This window comes from Schistosoma haematobium, chromosome 2, assembly GCF_000699445.3.
Source record: "Schistosoma haematobium chromosome 2, whole genome shotgun sequence".
Classification (NCBI taxonomy): domain Eukaryota; kingdom Metazoa; phylum Platyhelminthes; class Trematoda; order Strigeidida; family Schistosomatidae; genus Schistosoma; species Schistosoma haematobium.
The window spans coordinates 6,127,465-6,152,517 of NC_067197.1; the positions used below are offsets into that span (position 1 = coordinate 6,127,465).

The window sequence follows — 25,053 nt, forward strand, 5'->3', positions numbered from 1 at the left end:
ATTTGTTGTGACTTGTCTTCAAGGTTTCGCGGGACTAATAAACTCATCCTTTTTCTGGGTCAGTTGGTGGTTGTCATTAATTTCCCACTAAATATGATGTTTTTCACTTATTTTCGCTATACTTATTGTTCGGAAAGAATTTGGGGATTCAATCGTTGAATTTCTATGTATGCTATGATGCACTGCTACCGTACACTGAAGATCCTCATTTTCCCGGCCTAATGAATTTATATGGATCTGTATTGATTTTGACCCTTATGTAGTGAAATAGTTCTATCAGTAAGGTTTTTTGTACTCATTATTTTAGGCCTTGAATCCATATAGTCTCTAAAGTGACTTGTTTGTTAGTAAACAACTTACTATTATTGTAGCGCAAAAACGGCTTGGACACTACACGGACGTTTATCTGTAATCTAATACTTTATAAGCTTATAGCTTAGCAGGTGCATCGCAAAACTTTCTTAAATTGTTTTTCGGTTAATCTACGTCCCAGAATGGTTCTAGGGGCATTGGTGATCCTTTGTCGAATGGTGCCTAATCAAACCATATCTGTGTATAAATTGTTGGACGTGTTCCCATGTATCATTGTAGTCTATATGTCAAATATAATGTTTTTAACTTTTCAATGTATACTCAAAACATCCAGATATATATTGTATACATTTCTCATCTAACAAATATCGACTTACTCTGTTCTGAGCCAGGAAAAAAAGGTAAAAACTGAATGGTCAGAAATATATCTAAGGGAAAATACGAAAAATAGAAATTCTGACAACAGTAGTACAGTTATGGACAAATTCCAGGTCAATTGAACTGTATCAGTCGCGTGTGGATAATTCCTAATAAATTACTCACTTCTAGTCAGTCAGTCAGCTACAACGTAGGACCAGGCACATTTATGCATCGGTCCAAGTTGCCATATCTCATTAACACAACAAGATGGACACCGGATTCATAAAAAGTAGTTAATTCAGAGGTGGTAATATATAAAAGAAAGACTGCAATAAGGATATAGTACAGGAACCGCGTGACTATCGTAACCAATGGTTGGAGACTCTTGGTGACATGGCTCAGAATCGATCACAATGGCGTCGGTGTATATACTCTCTATCTTCCCTTAAACTAAGAGATTAAAATTGCTTCATATCTTTCTTTCTACGAACTAATTCTTTCTTCCTGTAGTATATCCTTATACACAATCTTTCTTTTATATATTACCACCTCTGAATTAACTACTTTTTATGAATCCGGTGTCCATCTTGTTGTGTTAATGAGATATGGCAACTTGGACCGATGCATAAATGTGCCTGGTCCTACGTTGTAGCTGACTGACTGACTGATAGTACAGGAATAAAGAATTAGTTCGTAGAAAGAAAGATATGAAGCGATTTTAATCTCTTAGTTTAAAGGAAGACAAAGAGTGTATACACTGACGCCATTGTGATCGATTCTGAGCCATGTCACCAAGAGTCTCCAACCATTGGTTACGATAGTTACGCGGACCCCAACCAAGTAGTCTGCATCTACCAACATGGCTAAGACTAGAAGTTAGTGACTTCAAGCACTGATGCCACGTTTTGGTTTGGCCGCCCCTAACTTTCTTCTAACCATCTCCAATACCGGATAGCATTGCACGTCGTGGTAATCGGAGTTCGAGCATACGTAACACGTGGCCTAACCATCTCAGTCGATGAAGATTCATAACCTCATCAACTGATTTACGATCCTTCCCTAATACCTTGCGTCTAACCTCACTATTACTTACCCGTTGATCCCAACGGACGCCAGTAATATTTCTGAGGCATCTGTGGTCAAATACTAGTAGCTTACGAGTGTCTTCTGCTCTTGATGGCCATGTTTCGCTGCCATAAATTAAAACAAAACGGACTGCGGCGCAGTATACTCGTCCTTTTATTGATAGACGGATATCTCGCCTTCGCCACTCCTAACGTGTACACAGGTAATGTCTGGAAAGATAACGAAAGCTCTATGGCTGAATCGCTCAGTTCAGTAAACACAGTAGTATAACTATCCTCCGTCTCAAATTTACATGATCAGTTCAAGCACTATTCAGTGATTAGTAGGGTATTATGTTTTGAAATTATTCTGGTTTGGAGAAACCTGCCGTAAATGTCACTGGATTATTTAAATTTGTTTATTTAAACACATAAACATCGGTACAAGAGGCACCAAATACATGTACGCCACATAAGTAATTCAATTCGTGTGACGGCTAGGATACTGCCTGGCTACCCAGACCGAAGCACGTGGTTTTCTTAAGGGGTCACACCCGGAGTTCTTGACCTAAAGGTCTGATCCAGAAGGTAGTGGAGCAACGTCAGAATATGCAGTCCCATGGTAGCCGGTGATCAACGATTGGTTCACACGCCATTTGTTCCTTCAGGATGCTGGAGCCCATGTGTACCATTGGTTTGGAACCAGGGTTTTCTAACTTCCTTAGGTGGACCCTCCGTACCCACCATAACCCGGTAAAAGCGCTGGACATTCGCTTTCCGTCCTCTCAATTTCGTAATCAACACCCTCGCCTCGAGAAGGCAGTGTGTAGGACTTCACTGGCAGTGGTTGTGTGCACGTGGTCATGTGAAAGCATTTCGAGAGGGATAGCTGACTCTTTGTTCCAAGACCACTACCACAACACCCCTGAGGTTTACTAACCAACAAATACTGTTTGCTTTTAGTAACTCACACAAAACAAAAGTACTGACCATTCCAAAAAACTGCACCGTTAATGAGCTAGGAGTTACGAAGATAGTGGATGTTAAAAACCCTTGATCAGGAAAGGACACTTGGTCCATTTAGAAAATCTGGCTTAGTCGAGTTTGCATTAGCCGTCATCAACGATCCTATTCTAACAAAATATGTAAAGATGTAGCCTTTAGTCTTCAATTATCTGCACTTTATTTATCAGTTTACTCTTCTTCCTCCAATAGTTTGTTCACTTTTGGATTTTTTACTGGGTTTCCCATCCTTTCCTAAATTATCTTCAGTGCAGTTCGCTAAAGCTATAACAATAACATAGAAGTATTGCTTTTTGTGGTTTTCTGGGGAAGTGATGTCTGGCACGTGGTTTTGCGATACTAGTTCCTGGACCGCAGTAAATGTTATTAGTCACGCTCGTTGTATGTTCGGCGAACTGTCATCAGAATTGATTACCTCAAGTGGTGTTCGTCAGGGCTGTCCACTCTCCCCATTCTTGTTCAACTTTGTCGTCGACGTACTTTTAGAGATAACACTCTCCTCATCTAAATTTCCAGGGGTTGAACTTCTACCGGGAGGTTCACTTGTTGACTTAGAATATGCCGATGACATAGTTTTATTTGGTGAAGACGCTGACAAAATGCAGAGTCTTCTGACCACTCTAAGCAACATTGCAAGCATGTTCGGGATGCGATTCTCTCCCTCGAAATGCAAAATGTTGCTTCAGGATTGGGTTACATCGACACCCGAACTAGTGATAGGTAGTGGAGTAGTTGGGTGTGTCGATCGCTTCACTTATCTTGGAAGTCTCATCAGCCCTTGTGGTTTGGTGTGTGACGAAATCTCAGCACGGATAAAGAAGGCTCGACTAGCTTTTGCCAACTTGCGTGATTTATGGCGTAGGCGAGATATCCGTCTATCAACCAAAGGACGGGTTTACTGCGCAGCAGTTCGTTCCGTCCTACTTTATGGCGGTGAAACATGGCCAGTAAGAGTAGAGGATATTCGTAGGTTACAGGGTGTCTTCGAAGCACTGCTCGTATATCCTGGGACCATCGAGTAAGTAATGCAGTTGTTAGGAAACGGGTACTAGGTAAGGATGGCAAATCAATTGATGAAGTAGTGAAACCTCATCAGTTGAGATGGCTGGGACACGTGTTACGTATGCCCAACGACCGACTGCCTCGACGTGCTATGTTCAGTGGTATAGGAGTAGGTTGGAAGAAAGCTAGAGGCGGCCAGACCAAAACATGGCACAAATCCATGAAGTCATTGACAAGTGGTCTGAGCCATTTCGGTAGGTGTAGACTACCTGGTTGAGATCCGCGAGATGATAGCAACCGATGGTTAGAGACGCTGAATGACATGGCCCAAAATCGTTTGCAATGGCGCAGGTGCATCCACTCTTTGTGTTCTCCCAAATTCTAATCTTCTGAATTTTTCATGTCCCGCTCTTTTCGCTTTCCAAATTTATTTCATTGGATTATACTCTTTGATTAACATCTTTAAACCGTAATCTTTCCGATTACTGCTTATAATTTTACTACCCCTACCACTATGGGATTTGAATCGACAATTGTATCTATGTGCTAATGTGGTATGGCAACTCGAACTGATGTACGTACGTACGAAGTTCTACGTTGTGACTGATTGACTGACCTCTAATTCCTCTGGTTTCAACTTCATTTAATTATGTTAAGTTGATTTAGTTTTATTATATTTCACATGAGCATGATACAATTCCTCTCATTGGATTATCTAATTTTCTAACTGTTATAACTATCACCTGTAGCCATGACCACTCGAATTAGAGATCTTAATTGCGTCGTTACCTTTTTAGCACAGATTATGATTATTTCGTTGGAAAAACTGATATTAAAAGTTCGATGAATGTTGCTATCTATCAGTTGTGTAACATACAGCCACATAAGGGCAGTTAAAATGATGAAGCTATGCGATTTCTTAAATGTAATGAAATAACAAGATTTTCTGATAAATCTTAGTATTTTATTACTTGGTATCGTTGATTGAAATGTGTAACTTAGATAATGCGTGAGGATTTATTCGGTAATGCTATTGAATTGTTCATACTCTAAGTCGTTTCTTTGATTTCTGTGATATAATTGTTTAATAAAAAATGGCCATTTTATTTCTAGTTATTTTCTTTTCAAATTTTAAGAACTAGTGAATACATATTGTTATACTATTTTTTGTAGTAAAATACCTCCATATAATGCACACGTCATCTGAACAAAATATCTACATAGGAGAACAAGTGAATTCATTTGCAGACCAAACTACCAGTCGGAGATTTAGTCGTCCCGTAGACCAGTCTTTACAACATAACAGTCTGACATCTCGTACAATGAACTTAAACAGAAGTAAGTCTAATTCAGCGTTTATTTGAATGCGATAGATTTTATCTATTGCTGTGACACTTCAGTGATAAACTTCACTTATGAACTTGTTTCTCTCTACTCTCATTTTAGCATCGGTATTTTATCTACTGATAATGTTTTGAGATTTTGTCGTTAATTGTTATCATTTGATAAGAAATTCATAAACTGGGACTATGTATAGATCTTAACTTGACACAGCCTAGCCCAGCTTCATTTACTTGGCTTAAGTTACTCTTATGTGAATAATTTAAATGCTACTTTAGCACTTAAAATAAATTAGTTTAACATGTTCTAAGCGCCAACAGTCATTATCAGAAGAAGTTTTCTGTGATTCAATTAAATGACATTTTGACTGTTAAAATCGATGGTTTGAGGGATGATCGATAGATGAACTCTGATATAACGTGATCGAACGATGGCAACTCACAAGACTGTATGATTGACTTAACCTCTCGAATGATTAAAAATCAGAGACAGGACCACTAGCCAGATGAGTGATTTTTCATGTAACAAAATAACATACTTATGTACAAAGTAAACATGATAAAATGTCATAAGAGATTGAGGGAAATTAGCTTGTAGGTTACTCATTCTGTAATCAATTAAGACCTGACCGTTAAGCGTAATCTTTGCGTATCGTATCACTTTAACTGCTAATTTCTGTCCTAATAACCTCTAGGTTTCCATGGGCCAACTATACAATACATTTTAGTCATTTGTTTAGGTATGGACTGGTAACATCAAGAATGGTACTACTCAATTCTTTTCACAAACCTCATCATTACTTTCATGATGAGTTAAAAAGTAGAAGTAAAATCAACTGGAGCTGGGCAACATAAACATTTGTAATGGCTTCTAACCCTTTACTTTCTATCTCTGTCTACCTACTTATAGGTTTTAGTGCTCATGGTCGACTCCAGTCGATATCGATGAGGAATGGTGCAGTATAGTTCTTTAACTGCGTTGGTAAATAACGAAATTAGTCGAACATGAGATTGTTTTGGATATATATATTTCATACATCAACTAATCCAGACAAATTGTAGAAGATATGAATCGGAGAGGGCACAACATGACTGCTCAAAATATTACTCGTAGTTAGCGTTTAATGTAGCTTAAAATCGATAATGAATCGTATAAACCAGGAAACGGACGTTGGATAAGACAATAAATGTCCACATGCACACAACGATACATAAGGTGCAAGTATAGAATTGACATGATCACGAATAAAAGAAGCACATATACTGAAGTTCACAGTTCTTTATAAAGAGAGCAGATTTATTATTATAGTAAGAATAACTCAATAGCCAAAATGTATCTGAATTATTATTGCTACAAGGTTGTTTCAGTAAAATTTAAGTATGTGGTCATTTTCAGTCTCTAAAAGACAAATACTAAATCAAGCCATTGCCGTGGTCTACAGCTCTTTATTTAGCTTGTTGATATAACCAAAAGATTATGGAAACAATTTATATCACCATTAATTTTCGTTAGATTGAATAAAATAATTATTAATTCTTTTAAAGCTTTAAACTTTCTTAGTACATCTTAAGAGTGTGTGTACAAGTCTGATCATATTAGAAAAGTAACTATCAGTACAGTTTTTTGTACTAGGATTTGAACTTTCCTGGTTACATGAGTGCTAACGACACAGCTCAGTTACCTATAGCCAAGTATTTAGACCACGATTTCAATTTATAACATACTCCTTGAAAGTGAAAGCTGCTAAGCCGTAGATGTATATAAGAAACAACTGGAATCCTACCTTATATTTAACTTGTAGACATGAATACCGTAACAATTTCACCTCAATGTTCTTGCTAATGGGGTATGTAAACTTGGACCGATGTACATACATACCAGGTTTTACGTTGTATTTGACCGACCGACTGGTCGAGTAAAACTGATGGAATTGACTGTAGATGAGAATGACTTTCTACAAACTGCCTTGTCAAAATTAAGTTGTATTGAAATAAAAATTCAAGCTGAACTGTTCAAAGTCAAACACACGATTGGCTACTAAATCACTCAGCGTTGCATCAAAATATGTTAACAAAGATCATTAAGTTTATTAGGACCCGTGTTTCTTATGAATGGATCTCATAAAAAGTCCAATTATTTATACATTTTATGACATTGATTCATAGTACCACTTTACCTTTTTATTCTTTATAAAAAAAATTTTTTCTAGCTATTTTCTGTTTTTTGATTTATTCTTTAACTATTTCTACAGTGTTCAGTCATGGAATATCAATGCCAGTTTCTGGAACGTGGCATCCAACCGACTTCAGGGTAAGCAATGAAGAAACAACTGGTTTGTATCTCGACCGAAGTATATTATTCTTTATTGGGAGTTGCTCAGAAAAACTGTAGCGACACTGCTAATATGAACAAGTACTCATTACTTCCGTATATAATTTTGAAGTCGTAGACATTTGCCAGTTATACATGATATTCATGTTTTCCCACTATAATAATAATAATAATAATAATAATAATAATAATAATAATAATAATAATGGGTCGGTGACTTGCTATCGACAAACGATTATAAGATTTAATTACTCTTATCAGTTGTGTTCTGGCTATAATCCAATGATTCTTCCAAATGTTTATATTATTGTCCTTTTCACATACGCCCCATCATTGTTTGATCTATGACTATTATTAGTTCAAGCCATCCAGGATAGCATGGCTTTCTTGTTTAGGGTCTAAGATTTCTTCAGATTATCAGCATTTTCATAAGTGAAATTTCTAATGCTTCTATAGAACATCTGGATAAATGTCGTGTGCTCTTTCCGAGTTTAATTTTACTGAGTTTAACTTGTTTAATTGGTGTTGTCTTTTACATGTCATGTAGGAGATCCATAAAATCTGTTTCTTGTAATTATTACTTTTATTCCATGTAATTACTTATGGTTATTTTATTTTAGCAGCCCGACTACTTACTTCTTCAACCTACACCTAAAAGACGACGAACTTCGTCCGGATCAACAGGACTTTCTCGCCGATATTGTACATCTTCCAGGAATGGTCATTTTTCTGGCGATTTACCGGTGCATTCATCTAGAAATCTTTCCTATATGTCTGAAATGGTTAACCATCGCTTTATCAGATCGTTGGATTCACGTAATTCCGAAAACGTTTTCCAAAATAATATTTTTATGAATGCCCGTCCGATACATCAGCATTGGCCCCAGGTACTACCAACATCTCAGCATCCTAATCGTTGGCAGAATGAACTTCGACAGGTTACCAGTTTAGTATCTGTCGCTGCTGTCGCAGCCGCCGCCGCAGCTGCTGCTACACAAAATAGTACACACTACCAACAGTCTTTCATATCACCGACTACAACTGTCAGTTCCTCAGAGGTACCTTGTCCTAGTAGTCAGCATTATGTTGATATTACACCACGAGCGGCTAGAGGTTTTACTTCATCTAGATCTAGTTTTGTTAAACGCCCAAACTATCAATTTTCATTTTCTAATGGAGTTGGAAGTAATAAAAGAAGATCGCACTTTCCAGATGCTAATGAAACCCATAGTCAAATTATTATCAACAATGGACATTCATATCATGAATTCGGTAAGTGATATAGTTTTCTTTTTTCCTTCTTCCATTTCATCTATCACTTTACATAATCAATCGGTCTAACATAATTCACATAATTGTGTTGTATGGTAGATATCTCTTCATATTATGTATAATGTAAATATACAGTATGCAATCTAAATGATTGTTTATAATGTACAGGATAGGATTTCCTAATGCTGGAAAATTCAAATAGCAGAAATAAGGAAAAAGGTGTAAGATATATTCATTTAATAGGCTCTAATAAAAGATCTCAGGTGTATATTGAAATTAAAGAAGTATTATTATGTTCACCTGAGAAAAGGTTATCTTGCTTATCGCCTAGAACGCTTTACTACAGTCAGTGCATATTTATATTGAATGTTTTAGCTAGAAAGGAAGTTAGCTTAAAACAGTGTTATAATTATACAGTGTTATGATTTGTGTTTTTAAAAGATAATCAACTTTTTTTTTCATTCTACAAAAATGGCCTAATATTATGTTATGTAGATTCGGTGAATGTTTGATTTCGTATTCTTGTTGATCACTTTCATATTTGACAATAAACTCGAATATTTGCAATCTTGTTTTCTTAATGATAAATATTTTGATTTGATATGATCCATTTACAAGGAACAAGTTTATTTACTCTGCTTCAAACCACTTTTTTAAAATATGGGTAGTGATAATACTCGGCTGTTCAGACTAAAGTAAGTTACCGCCAACTGTATTTTCAATTTACGTGTACCTAACAAAGCAGCTACATTGGCCGAACAGAAAGAAGGGCATATCCTAGATTCTTTGGACATGTTCCAAAAAGCCTCAGAACAACAGAAAAACTCTAAACAGTGCAATCACCAAACATTTTCTTGATACAGGACATCAAGTCGATACCTTACAATCCTCCAAGGTGATTAGTAAGCAGCCAAACTCCAGTCTCATAAAGTTTGCTGAAGCCGTTGCCATCAGGCGTCAAAAACCCGACTTATGTATTCAAAACGAGATGGTTATTAATCCTTCCTTGCCTTGGTGACAAATATTCCTTCGCTGCATCTTAAATCTTTTTCTTTAGACTCTTTCTTGCGTTTATTACATAATTGAGTTTTATTTCAACTATTTTCCAAATTAATAATCTTATTTTATTAACTGTCTACGTCTACTCATTATGTAATCACTTGTTTCTGGCCGTTTGAACTGTTGTCACAATCGACGTTGTAGAATGTTCTTTCACATAAGGTATATATTTACAGTATTCAGTCTATTAATTTTATTTACATCCTTGCTACACTGTACTAATATAATTTCAATACAACTTTCAACTAAACCCTTTCATGTAAGTAATTTAAACCCATTATGTAATTATGATTTTAAATATCACAGGTTGTTAGCAGCTGACGAGAACCTATGAAATTAAATGAATTCATACTATTCTGCTAAAATGTTTGTTCTTGCTGTTTTCAAAATGATAAAGGGAATTACGTGTATAAAGTAAGCGAGATGTGGTTCGAACCTGATACATCGTTTTGAAGCCGATAGATGTAAACATTATGTCAAAAGTTCACACACCAGCATTAGTATTTTCATTGTTAAATGAGAGAGTTTTCTAACACTTAGTTTTTCATTAATTAGTTTGGTCTCATTTTCATTTAGGCAGATACGATTATCCGACTAATTCAGTTTTCAGTGTCTTTGTTTAATTAGAACTCCTTAATTGACAATTGTCACCAAGAATTGCGATTTCAATATATCATTTTTTACTACTATACAATAGTTTCTGGCAATATTATTTATCAAACAAAATATATTTTAAAGAAGTTCACCGTGAGTAATTTCTTCTCGAAATCTATAGTTTCAAAGTTTTGCCCTCAAATTTCCTTGTTTGTTGTTATCACAACCCTAACTTTTCACTTCTAATTTCTTCCCCTGAATGTTCTTTACCTATATTGGTATTTCTAACCTCTTTTCTTTAATATCAACCCAAATTTTCATGTTTTTTAAAAAAAAGTTCTTCAATACTAAATTTATTCTTACTAATTTACACATATAATCCTTGAAAATTTCAGCTGTCACTGATAAAGATCTACCTTTACCGTCACCATCCTCTTTCTCATCATCATTAACATCTGCATTACTTTGTAATCCTCAATTGAATTCTTGCCCACCAGATATGATTGGTTCATGTACTTCATGTACTCGTCATAATTTACAATCTGAAAGTAATTATGCCACTATTCGACCTGATTCAGAAAATACTATCAACTGTAGTCCTGAGGAAGAATCTCCCGATTCCATTGTAACAAGTGCTACAGTTGGTAATGCTGGTAAGTCTCTGTTTATTTTAATTTTTAAATATTATGTAAATTCAGTTGAATTTTGAAAAGTTACTACTAGAATTGAGATAAAAAATAAATAGCATAAATTTAAAAGAAGTATGAAAGGATTATTGTTCTCACACTTTATGTGCAGACGATTTTCCTTAAAAAGACTTTAAGGCATAGTCCTTTTCATGAGCGGATTATCACAAAGTATTTCGTCTTACTAAGGCGGTCCTAATATAAGTTGTTTACACTGAGTAACAACCACTATCCATACTACTCTGGTCATTAGTTTTGATGAAATTTTACCGGGGTCTGTTGCTGATTAAATAGTTCAGTAGTAATATCACTGATTAATGCAAGTTGTCATGGGAAGCATCAGTCTTTTCAATATCGTAGATTTGGTTTACTGAAAATTAAACTAACAGTGAAGGACGTGACACAGGTGTGTCGCCCCGAATGACTGTACTTTATGTCAGCACAGGACGAAATCAAGAGTTAAACGAACTGATTTTAAGGAAGGTAAACGAAATAAATGAAGTCAGTGGATAACAGTTGTTCTAATGGCAACCTAGACCGATACACTTGTGCACCATATCTTTCACATTGACTATATCAGGCAAAAACTCATGGGAATGGCTACTCAGAATAAATCACGTAAAAACGTCTTTTTCATACATTCTGATCTCTTGATAAATGTAAATAAAAAGTAGGGGGGATAAGATTCTCAGAATAAAATGAATCCAATATATTTCAAAGCTTCTCATATGCTGCTAACGCCTACATTATTATAAACTTGTTTTCTAATCTTTTCATTATTTCTATTCAGATCGCTTTTCACATTGTTTTTAAATTCTGTATTACAGCAGGTCTAATTCATCGAACTGTGGTTGAACAACTAGATCTACTGACAACTGTTCAGAATTCATCTCATCCTGTTTTATCATCTCATGACACTGATCATAATAATGATTTGTTATCATTTACATATGTTACAAACTGTAATACTGCTCCAATTGTCGAATCAAATAATAACAATAATGAGTCAATGATTAAATCGATTGATGACTCTCATCATCGTCACCACCACCACCACCAACAACAACCAGTCATTCATACAATAAAATCTAATAATATTAAACTATCACAAACGGATCTTCATCATCAGTCCAGTTCAGTTATGTCAAATAAAAATGTATGTTATATCCTATTTTGTCAAAAATACATCTATAATTGTTGATATAAATTTTCCACTTTTATCTATATATTCCGAAATGTTTCAGATTTTTATTAGACAAAATTTGCAACTTTTTTTTTACAACTTACCACATACAGATTTGAGCCATACTTTAAGGGCTAGTGATGCTATCCGGTTGCTTAAACTGAAGTAGGTGAAGCCGAGGTTCAAACGTACGAATTAGCAACTAAAAGTCGAATGGACTTAACCACTAACCCGTGGTTTCAAATTACAATGTCATAATTTTTAGTGACTTACTTCTGTCTAGTAATAATCATAATAATCGTAATAGTTTTGTTCAATACAATAAATTTCATCATAATAAAGTATTCTCAACACTACTTGTGAAATGTCCCAATACATTTCTGTTTAACATCCATTCAAAGGGTAGTTGTTTAAAATATATTTTATAAATACTTTTAAATAGTTAGTATTTTCCATCTATCTCCAACCATGGAAGTTTTTTATCAATTCATTAGCTACAACTATTTTTCCATCCACCATACTAAGATCCATGTATCCGAATATACATTGATCTTTTGTCTTTTTCAATGGATATACACAAAGGAAAGTTTCCTTATAATCGCAGTGTTTCTGTTTGAGTTTTACAGTATTTAACATCAGTATAATTACATTTAAATTATGAACCGATTTGAGTTAAACCACCATTGAAAACCTAGAAGTACTGGATGGCCGCTTCGTCCTAGTATGGGACTCCTCAGCAGCACGTATTCACGACCCCGCACACGAGATTCGAACTTACGACCCTCGGTATCCCACCAAAGACATTATTTATTTATTTGTTTACTTGAGCACATAAATACTGGTACGAGGGGGCACCAGATACATATGCTCCACACGAATCTCATTTGATTTGTGTGAGGGCTGTGATAATGAGAGATAGTCGCGCAATGTCGTGGATTGGCTGAAGCTAGACATTAACACTGTTGATTCCGGTTCCGTGGTCTGGGGGTTAAACATTCGCGTACAAGGCCGAAGGTCCTGGGTTTGGATTCCGCGCGTGGAGTCGTGGATGCACGCTACTGAGGGGTCCCACACTAGGACGTAACGGCAATCTAGTGCTTCCAGATTTTCGATTGTAGTCTAACATTGACCGATCCATGATTTTAAAGAAATACAACAATCTCGACAACCCCTCACTGACAATCACAATATTTTGTAAGCCTTTTTTAGAAAGCGTCAAGTACATATAGTTAGCAGTTATAATTATTCAGTTTAAACTAATTTAAAACAAGAAGGTTGATTCCAAAATTCGCACCGCTGAAAATTAGATAGCTTGGAAGTTTGAGTGAGTTGCTTAATAAACTGTATAGTATATCAGAGTGTATGTAAAATATATGTTTACAGTGTTTATTTATGATCAATCAATATACTCTCTTCTTCAATCTTATCTTTTCTTTAAACCTTGTTAGTAAACGAATTGTTAAACAGATAGCTTTTAAACAAGCAGTTCATTTAATCTTAAAAATGAACATTTATGCATTAGGATATTTATTGTTTACATCATATCCTAAGGTCATAAGATAAATAAATATTGTTATGTACAATTCATGTATAACAGATAAACATACCGTGTATATATGATCATACCTTCTTCCAATTGGCATATGAGTTCCATCATCCTACTTAACTTTCAATGGAAATATTTTGTTCTCAGCATCCAACTTTCAACCATTGAATTGCATATTTGAATCCTTGTTACACCTAATTCTGTTTTAATAAATAGTTTCATTGGCTTTTAGACAAAATTCTAATTGAAGACCGACTATACAAACTTTATTACTCATCTTGGTTAATTTAAACATACTAATCGTATTTGTAATGCTATATTTTATATACTTTTAACTATTACATCTCACTCTTTATTTTCATTTTTAAGCCAATCACCTCTTGTTTTAATGACTTCAACTCAAATAAACCGAACAGTTCATCAGTACCTTATTGTAATATCGACGAAAATATACAGTTGACATCACCTTGTTTTTCTCATTCTGAATTCAATGAGTCAAGTACAAACTTTGTAATGTCATCTACTTCTCAAACGGAAGATGGTGGTGGTGGTTGTGGTGAAGAAGCTACTGTTGTGGCAGCAGCGGCGGTCGTCGCCTCTGCTGCAGCTCATGCAGTCGCTGCTGCTGCTCAAGCTGTTTCTGCTGCTGTTCATCATCGACGAGCATCATCATCATCATTAGATCAAACAATTTCATCACAATTGAATGAATCTATTCGTATGCATACAATACCTAATCAATCGACTATTCATCATCCACTTATGAATTGTTCATCATCTGTTGGATGTTACAATAACTATCCCTCGACAAATCAATTGGTTTCTTCTGATCTATATCATCATCACAATGGACATAGTAGCATGTTACATGAGCATAGACTAAATTATAGACAACCTCAGTTACTAGCCAATCTATCATCTGGAAATATGTTGAATTCCTTTAGTATTCAGCCATCCACAACTTGTAATTTCTCTTCGTCTCAGTCTATTTTTCATCCTTCAAATTTATACTCATCTATGTCTATTGACAACAGAAGTGATAATTTCACCTGCGACTCAAGAATCAATTTACACATTCCGAATATTTGCACAGGTAATTAATTAATAACTTTATTATAAAGCTAATGTATAGCAAGTTTTATTTATGGTAGTTTGTGAAATCTCTGTGTACCGTTATTTTATTTTATTTTATTTCAAACACGTAAATAATGATAAAGCTGGGCACCAAAATAAATATGCGCTACACAAATAAGAAAACGAAACTGTGAAGACAGAAATGAAGGCGAAAGAGAATTAATTATAGAGAGTATACTGTAATAAGAGAAACAAATCAGTTTTAAGAAAATACAAGCAGGAGGAATTTTTCAGTCAAGTGATTTCCTTAGATTTTTTGTGAAGAACGTGATGGAAAACTACTGTAGGATCGCCATCAGACTCTATTTTGAGCCCTCATGATTACTTTAACTAATCGTTGTAAACTTTGAGTGACATGGCTCAAAATCGTTTCAATGGCGCAAATCCACTCATTCTTTGTCTTCCCACGAATTCTGAGCTTCTGAATTCCTCATAACGTCTTTGTCTTTTCATTCCACTAAATGATATTTCCTCAAATCGCATCTTCGATGCTTAATCTTTCCTACTACCACTGATACTTTTACTAACTCTATTACTCTAGGATCTGGTCCGACGATTTCATCTCTCAGTCTTAATTGGGATATGGCAACTTGAACCAATGTACATACGTACAGGTTCTGCGTTGCGACTGACTGACTGATCTTGAGCCATGTCTGATAATGGCTTATGATAGTAAGTGGGACCATCTATATGACCTTAACCGGACTGACAGATGTGAGACTTGTATGGCTTTTTTTTCATGCCACGGTACTATATCATCAACTGACTACCTCCGTTTTTTTCACGTCGTCCTAGCGTCTGCAATTAGTTCACAATCTGAAAGCCTCTGAGATGATATTCTTAGCACATCTCCAAGCCATGTAATCTACACTTAATCAGTTGGCAATCAATGTCTAGGTATAACATATGCTTTGCACTCTCTGAGTGCGAAGTGCTTTTACAAAACTGACGAGACCCTGTGCCTGAACTCACTCTTAGTAGTAAGTAGATAGTAGTTGGTAAGTTCGTGTATTTGGGTAGCTGTAAATGCTAGTGGTTGCGTGAGTGATGAGATCAACATACATATAGTAAAAGCAATGGTGGCTTATGTCGATCTGGGCCACCTTTGGCGCCTTTGTGATGTTAGTCTGGCTGTAAAAGGTCGGATCTACAACGCGTCGGTGAGAGCAGTTCTGCTCTATGCTTGTGAAACCTGGTCTCTCCGAGTTGAGGATGTTAGACGACTTCCTGTGTTTGATCATCGTTGTCTCCGAAGGATTGCTGACATCCAGTGGCAACACCATGTCAGTAATGCAGAGGTTCGGCATCGTGTGTTCGGGCACAGAGACGATAATGCAATTGGTGTCACCATTCTGAAACACCGACTTCGGTGGCTTGGACATGTTCTACGAATGTCGTCCCAGAAAATTCCTCGTCGTGCATTATTTGCCGACTCTGGTACTGGTTGGAAGAAGCGGAGAAGTGGTCAGTGTATGACATGGTTTCGTGGTATGAAAGAAAGCTTTACAGGACTGGCTTCTGTTGGTCCTTCATGACTATCTGGTTGGGGTCCTAGAGATGGTGCCTCACAGTGCTTGAATAAGTTATCAGATATGGTTCAAACTAGAAGCCAGTGGCTATTTTGCTGTAATTTGCTTTTACTTTCTCCATTAAAAAATTAACTTCTCTAACTTAAAGGACTCTTTCTGATTGAATCTTTCTTAAGTGCATTGCTTCTCCAATAAGAATAAGAAATATTATTGTTATTATTATTTCACTCTAATACACTAATTCCTGTTCATTGTCGCTCTTTTTTTATTACACTCACCCTCCATTATTTATCACTTCACAACCTCACTGTTTTTATGTGGAGCATATATATTTATTGCCTCTTTGTACCAATGTTTATGTGTCCAAATAATAATTTACTGGGGTTTTAATATGTTCACAATCAAATTATTTATAAGAACTTTCTGTAAACATCTATCTTGTCATTATGCACGACATACTTATAGGATTTTAATAATATGTATTTTTCTGTCTCACCGGTTTAGGCCAAATTCCATCGTCTTCTATGTTACATCCAATTATACCGGCTTTCTCCAACTCCAATGGTTTAACTCTCATTCAAAGTACTAATGAATTTGTGAACGCTTCTTATCCACTGGCAACAGTCCGACGTATTACAAGTGAACCGCCCGACAACAGTTTTGAGTTTACAATGCGTACTTCAGGATTTACTGGACCCCATACAGCACGACCACATTTCATCACTACACCACTGACCTTCTCAAATAGCGTGGAATCAACTTTACTGAACAGTAATTTTTCAACTCCTATCAATCCATCCCATTATCATCAGTCATCTGTCCATCCGAATCTAACTACAGTGGCTACAGAAGTTGCCGCTGCTGTTGCATTAGCTGCAAATCATTCATCATCATCTGTCATCAATCGATGTACTGATCCTAGCCAAATAAGTTTCTTGCCAAACAATATTGTAGGCTTATCATGTGGCTCTTCTAACCCATCCTTTTCCCCATATTTCCCTCCATCATTTCCTTCCGTTACTCCAATTCCTCTACTACCGTTAAGATCACCACAGTTATCGGTCATCGGTTCGTCTACACTGGCTACAACTCGTGGAGTAAATACTTTACTACAATTTCTTCGATTAATTCATCAAAGACCTGTAAGTTTGCGTACATTTTACTAAGTGTACATATTTTTGCTCCATAAAAATGTGTAATCTAGTGTGATACGGACCAAAAAATAGTAGGAAAGATATTGAATAATAATGACTTGTATCTGTTAACAACGTAGGAAATTTAACTACACAGGTAAAATTTGGACGTTAATTGCTAAATTTTAAGTATGACGTGTTTGATTGATTACAAAATCCACAATTATAAAGTTTAATTAATTATTCTAAAATGTAACATATAGTCCAAAGTAAAAGACCATAAATAATTCAGAAAAGATGTGATCTATGCATGTATGTTAATGATCTGTCAATATGGCAGTTGGTTGAATGAGAATAAAGAATGGTATGAGCAGTGGTGTGACCAGCAATCGGCGTATCATGCAAGCAGAAAGTTCAAGGTCAGGCTTAAAAGCGTGGATTTTCGAACTGAATATTATCTAATTTGTAATGCAGCAAAACTTGTGATCATTTTATTTTCTCAGCAACAGTCATAACATCAGTCTTCATCTATTCAGTTTCTTGTTATCACTGAAATTATTTTTGATTTTATTCTAAGAAAAAATCATGTGCTGGATGTTATTACAACTCCTGCATATCTGTGACTACACCAGGGTGTGTTAATTTCTGATGAGTCCTATACTAGATAGTAATAGTTTTCTAACTAGAATTAATTCATGACAGGAAGCTATGGTATCTTACCAATCGATCAATGCTAATCGGTAGCGAAATATGCGTGATAGAAGCTGCCAGAAATTCTTCAAAAAGGTCTTCATTAGTCAAGAGAAGGCCTAAGGCATTTTATCTGAAAAGCATCCAGGGGAAACTTCTTGGTAACTTGTAGAGAAATGATAGGTCATATGTCATACTCTTACTACATGAATATCTATTTTGTTATGGATGCAATGTGTTTCCAGGTGCTTTCAGATTATCATGGTTACCTATAGACCTATAAATACCCTTCTCTTTCGCACATCAACGTTGGAAACAAAGTTTGTTTTCAAAGACCTCGCCGCTCACTTCAGGCTTCAAATTAAAAGAATCTTGTCATACTAGTTAAGCAGTTACGAAGTCATTATTATGCGTCCGAGCACCATATGCATCATGGCTCAAAATAAGTTCCACAGATGCATTAACTTTTAGCTTCTATTAAAAAATCTGAGTTTTCATATTTGGTAAACTGAGCCGACGTAGTCACATTAAATATCTACTCGTACATGTTAGCTGTATATATATATAATCGTTTTGTTTGTTTTTGAACCATATTATTTTCCTTTTTCCAGGACTCCTATGCATTGCCCTATTATCCTTCTGCTATGACCGCTACAGCTGGTGGCTCTAATCAAAGTGTTGTTGTCAGTGCTTCAGCTGGGATAGCTAATGGAACTCGAGTTGCATCAGCTGTTACACCACCTCTATTGTCACATCATCCTATTGTTCCTCTTCAAGCATCGTTTTTATCTAATTATACAGAAAGAGAACATATTACTACACAAGCTAATAATCTATTCATAAATAATCAACAAACATCGATCTCACCATCAATTGGTATTCAGCCAATCACTTCAGCTACTGCTGCATTCGCCGTTGCTATGGCCGCTGCTGTTGCTTTACAACAACAAAATCATAGACATTCATCATCAAATGCCATCTCTATGCTTACATCATCTAGAGTTGCACCGACTACACCTTCGATACCAGTCCCAATATTGCATGCCCATTTATATTATCCTAGAAATGTAACAACTGTACAACAATTACATAATGCACATCAACAATGCTATCATAATCACTATGGCAGTAGTGTTGGTGGTGGGGTACAGTATCACAGCAGTCATTCTCAAAGACCTGCTTCTACGCCTAATACATCAGCAAGTAATTGTTCATCAATTAATCCGGTGAATTCGTTATTTTCAGCCTCTAGTGTCGGTGTCAGTGGTGGTGGTACTACATCGCCAGCATGTTTATCCAATTTATTCCCATTTTTATTAGCTGTCCCTCCACCACCTACAGCACTATTACCATTACCATCTCCTGTTTCAAACAATCCGTCCACTACAAATTTCGCTGTCAGTGACTTATCAGAAACATTATTTGCTCATTATACTGCTGCTGCTGCTGCTGCCGCCGCTGTCGCCACTGACCATTCTACTGTATTTTCACACAGAAATTCAATTTTACCTCAAGTCGTGCCGGATCCAACTTCAGCAGCTACGGCGGCCGCGGCGGCAGCTGCTGTTGCAGCAGCGGCTGCGGCGGCTAGTGTCGATCAACTTTTACATTTGGCAGTTCAATTAGAATCGAACAATGGTCGTGGTCTTAGTAAAGAGGAATTGGAAAGTTTACCTATTCGTTTGTATACATCAAAACATTCTGACAGTTTATCTAGTGATAAACAGAACACGACTATTTGTAATGAAGTAAAAACCAACGCACAGAATGATGTGTCTGAATGCGATAGATGTATGATTTGTTTAGATGATTATGCAGATAGTCAACAAATTCGTCAAATGCGTTGTTTGCATGAATTTCATGCAAACTGTGTTGACAAATGGTTAAAGGTTAGTATCTGACATTTTGTTCTTTTACACGGTTGTATTATCATCTTTGAATTGTTTTTATTCAGATTATTATTATTTATTATTATTACTTCAGATAGTTACAGTAACCCATTGTTTCACTTATGTGAAAAAAAGAACATAGAAATATGACTGAATCCTTTATGGAACATCAGTTTCCTTAAGAGTACAGGTGTATTTACACCCTGCTGATAGGCAATGTCATATAACACAAAACCCAAGTCTATAATAATCTGTTCATCATTTCCAACCACCTTTCACAAAAATAAAGACTATTTCATGAAGAACATTTTTATTTTTCAAGACATTTTTCACTGATTAGTTTATTGTATAACAATATAATTTATATGAAATATTTGTTGAAATTAAAATCATTACAAATCAAACGTATATGAAATCGATAAGTGATTGGATCGGAAATTTCTAAGTTCTTATGAAAAGTACTATTCTAAACAATCTAAATGTAAATCATTCTTTAAGGAAAAAAAATATATATTATCTCTTAGTATCGTGAATTGTATAAAATAACTATGCATTAGAATTAAATATTTTAGTTAAAAACTAACCAATCATAACTAAGTGGAATTTTAAGGAATTCAACCCAATTCCTACCGATAAATTCTAGAAGAAAGAAGAAAAGATCAACCATCTTTCTTTTTGTCAATCAAATAAAAACTAGATTCATTTATTAAACATAGATCCGGTATTTGTTTCAGATATATCTAGGGATTTTAATTAGTTCTATACAGTAAGCAATTTGGAAGACTCTTACGGTCTCCCACATTGTATGAGCATTCCATGTACCTAAATAAATGGTTGCTCTGGTTGTCAGAAGGGGTATCAACCTCGTGACTTCCGAAGGAACTTGGCTTTCACCATGAGGCGTCATAACTCTTAGAAATGAAGACCTTTTGACTCTCAGGGCAGAGTTTAAATGGTTTGAATTATTTTTTCTGGTTTGCGTTTTTTTTTATCGAGTTAGTTTTCTACGGGATTGGGTCTCTAACCCCATACCCAACCCTCCTCCTTTATCCGGGCTTGGGACCAGCAGTAGCTCGAGAGGGGCTCTAGGCGGAGTTATACAATGATGGAAATTAAGTCTCAAATCATATGTGTCTGAATATATTACCATAGACAATGAATTCTGTTTTACGTTTTATATGTTATGTAGAGAACGTTTTTATAATGAATACAATTTAGGTTGTTAAAATCAATTCACAGAATAACACTGACCGATAGATGACGTGCAATAGTACTACGGTTTGACTGACTCATAACTATTTATGCAACCAAACGCCATTACCGATAGCTTTTTGCTAAATCCCATGGTATTTTACGAAGTTTTGGGTGGATTGGATGATTTTCTTGTGACATGAAATAAGTGTTGGATTCAGGATGCTTGCGTTAGGAGTACAAACTTTAGCGAGTACTAGAATTTCCAGTCTAATGTTTATCAACTTACCCTCATAAGCTTATGAAGCGTGTTGAAACTCCAGATCCTTCATAAATGTAGAGTTTTTTTTCACTGGTCTACTTCCTGATTAGTTAGTCTTAAGGTTACTCTTAAAATCACTTAGGGCCGTCAGTATAATATAATTTTACTGAACTTGATTATTTTACCATAATAAAATAGTAACTACAGAAATAGAAGTCGCATGAAACATATAGGTCATTGGAAGAAGATTATGCAAATCATCAATAAAAACACGACTGTTAGGCTTCATCCTTGCTCTTCAGGTTGTCGTCATCATTATTCCTTTCGTCGCTAACTAGTTAAAACTTGGGTGATGCTAACAGAAGTGAAATTTTAAGTTTAAGTTATGATCTTATCATCAATTCTATCAACCAATTGAATTTTTATAGTCGTCACTATAACTTAGCATTATATATGTTTTCATATTTAATTGTAGACCAAGCGTACATGTCCTCTATGTCGTGCTGATGCATTCACTGGAAGTCAACGTAAAGATGATTACTTTTAAGGAAACAATAGACAAGCAAAGCAGAAAAAAGAACATATATTGTCATTATTATTACTATTTATTTACTTTGCAATTTCTTATATCAAACTTCATTTGATGAAGAAAACATTCTGTACCACTATGAAAAGCAGAAGAAAAAAAAATTTATTTATACATCAAAGTAGTTTGTTTACAATTCACTTTTGTCTTATCTTCCTTTTTTTTAAAAAAAAATTATCTCAATCATGTTTTTTGCCCGGTCTTGCTTGTTCTACTATTGTGCTTTTTTTTTACTCAATTCTCGTCTTGTTCAATGGGTTGATTATTTTGTGAAGACAGAGGAAATTAACAACTTTACTCGGTTACTATTATTACTTACTTACTTCTTACTTACTTAGTCACTCATTTACTTCTCCGCTCGCTGTGTTATCTCTCCCATCATCCATATGTTTGTGTGTGAGTAGAGTTGTTTCGTGTGTGTACGTAGTGTGTGCGTTTGATGTTGTTGTGTACAATCAGACTAACTCTTCAATTTATTTGGTTGATTTCACGCATTTAACTTTCCTTTATATAATTAATGGGTTTTTTTACAATGAATAAAATTGGGAAATAATTGTTTATTATTTGTGAAATTATTTTTGTTTGTTAATTCTTTTCTTTCGGAGGTCTGTTGTTTTGTTTCGTTTTTGTTTTTATATAAAAAGTAATGATAACTTTTGGTAAAAGACAATTTTCTTTTTTTTTTTACACCAGCACTTGTGTATTTGAATAATCGTGCATGCTTATTGTTGCGAAAATTTCTCACTCGCTCATTCATTCACTCACTCACTCTCTCTCTCTTTTTGTTTCTACCTACCAGCACACAATTATTTTGCTATTGACAGAAAACTGAAAAACCACAACAGTGATTTTTCATATTTGAAATACCAACTTGTTTTTCTGTGCAATAAGTAAAATGGTTTTGTTCTTACGTAATATTTTGGTTTCTCAATCATGTTTATTGTCGTTATGTTGAGATTATTTGATTTTGCACTTAATTTTGATAGCAGCTTATTAACTCTATTATATTTGTTTATATCATGTGCATTTATGTATTCTCGCGTTGATAATGATTTATCTATCTGCTCACATTCACACAAGGCTACTATACTCATTTGTTTGATTATTTGTTCAGTAAATATATATGTATACTCTTTCATTTTTGGTCACAGCTATTCACTATGTTTGACCTCGCATTATATATATATGATCAGGAATAACGATCGCTATTAAGATTTCCTGTTAGCCTACAATGAATTTTATTTACGGATGATTGAGACTTTTGATACGATTCAACGAACAGGAACTCTAATGGACTGCATGTTTGTAATACAACAACACTTCAACGAGATTTCTGAGATAATTTCATATCCCGGATAAAAGTCAAATTCGATTGTGAAAAATGTTTTTAGTAATACTCAATGACTTTAGGTTAGAGCAAAGTTACCAAACTAAAAGCAATGACAAGTGAATGTTACTGCGGAAAAATGAATTAGGAGAATGTCATTGAGCTTATCCTTTAAGGAAAAAACTAACGTGTAGCAACTAAAGACTAAATAATCTGGTCTTTTCTTGGTAAATATATAATTGTTCGAGTCTCCGTTCATGTAAACTTGAACTTTTTTTTACTTTTGAAGTTATTATTATCATTATAAATATTATTTGAAGTTGATATATTCAAGGCTCCTTCAATAAGCTCAGATAGGATATTATTTATCAGTTTTAGTTGAGATCACGATTGTTTCTTCTCTTACCTGTGAATTGTATTCGAAGCCGTTTTTATGAAGCTGTATAATGTCACTATGTTCTATTAATCAAAGTTAATCTATATATGCTTATAATTTACCTCCACATGTAGTCCCTCTAGTTTACCAAGATGCCATAGTTTTACGTACCTATTAATACTAAACTATTCAAAAACACACAAGTGTATATAACAGTATTTTTGCTCGTTAAACATATAGTTACAGTGATAGAGCGATTCACCTCGTTGTAAATTCTATAATTTTTAGGTTATTAGATTAATGGATTACTGTCATTGTATAGATAATATCCCAAAGAAACTACGTTTCCTACTAGCTAGATTTAAAATGAATTATTATGAATTAACGTAATTGAAATCTGTACAATCTACATTAGTCTACCCGATATACATTACTTATTAATCAAGTTTATCAGTATGGGGTTGTGGATATTGTTGAGTTTAGATTGATATCATGAATGGATCAATGTTAGACCACCAGTGAAAACCTGGATGCACTGGACAGCCTTTTCATCCGAGTATGGGACTCAGCAGTGCGCATCCACGATCACGCGCGACGCGAACCTAGGATCTTCTGTCTCGCACACGAACGATTAACTTCTAGCCATCCAGTGTTTCCAGGTTTTCAATGATGGTCTAACATTGATCCATATCAATCTAAAATCAAATTTATATCAACTGTTAGTGTTAAGATGAGGGTATTTAAACAACCTCAATAAATTAATTATACTTATTGGTTGTAACATTTTAATATTACCGTACTCTAAATTGTGTTTAAAGATTAACTTATTGGTTACTACTCAGATTAATTTGGTCGAAATCTGGCTATTAATCAGTGTACACTGAATCTTCATATGTTGTCTGCCGCTTATTTCTTGCAAAGAAATCTATGCTTGTTTACTGGTTACATTCCAGTTTGTAACTATTAATATAACATCTGTCAGCTGCTTTCAGCAATACTACTTGTGTTGTTTATCTCAGTAGTGTGGATCGATTTAATGTTAGTTGTATTTTGGCAGTTTACCTTAGTTACATGATAGGATTTAAATTTCCCAATTGAGACTAAGGATTATATTTGATCGGTCTTTATTGGTAATGTATGCATCTTGAACGGACGGCTTTGAT

General features: G+C 35.1%; 1 protein-coding gene across 1 annotated transcript; it reads left to right on the forward strand.

Annotated features, from left to right (window-relative positions):
- On the forward strand, positions 1–23,435 carry MS3_00006089 (uncharacterized protein). The gene is made up of 10 exons (XM_051214199.1): positions 1–58; positions 4,935–5,099; positions 7,354–7,412; positions 8,054–8,705; positions 10,754–11,011; positions 11,872–12,200; positions 14,143–14,866; positions 16,941–17,578; positions 18,871–20,148; positions 22,077–23,435. Exons 4-10 carry the CDS (start codon positions 8,204–8,206, stop codon positions 22,146–22,148), a joined length of 3,801 nt encoding a protein of 1,266 aa, XP_051067348.1. The 5' UTR covers positions 1–58; positions 4,935–5,099; positions 7,354–7,412; positions 8,054–8,203; the 3' UTR covers positions 22,149–23,435.
- The last annotated feature ends 1,618 nt before the right edge of the window (positions 23,436–25,053 follow it).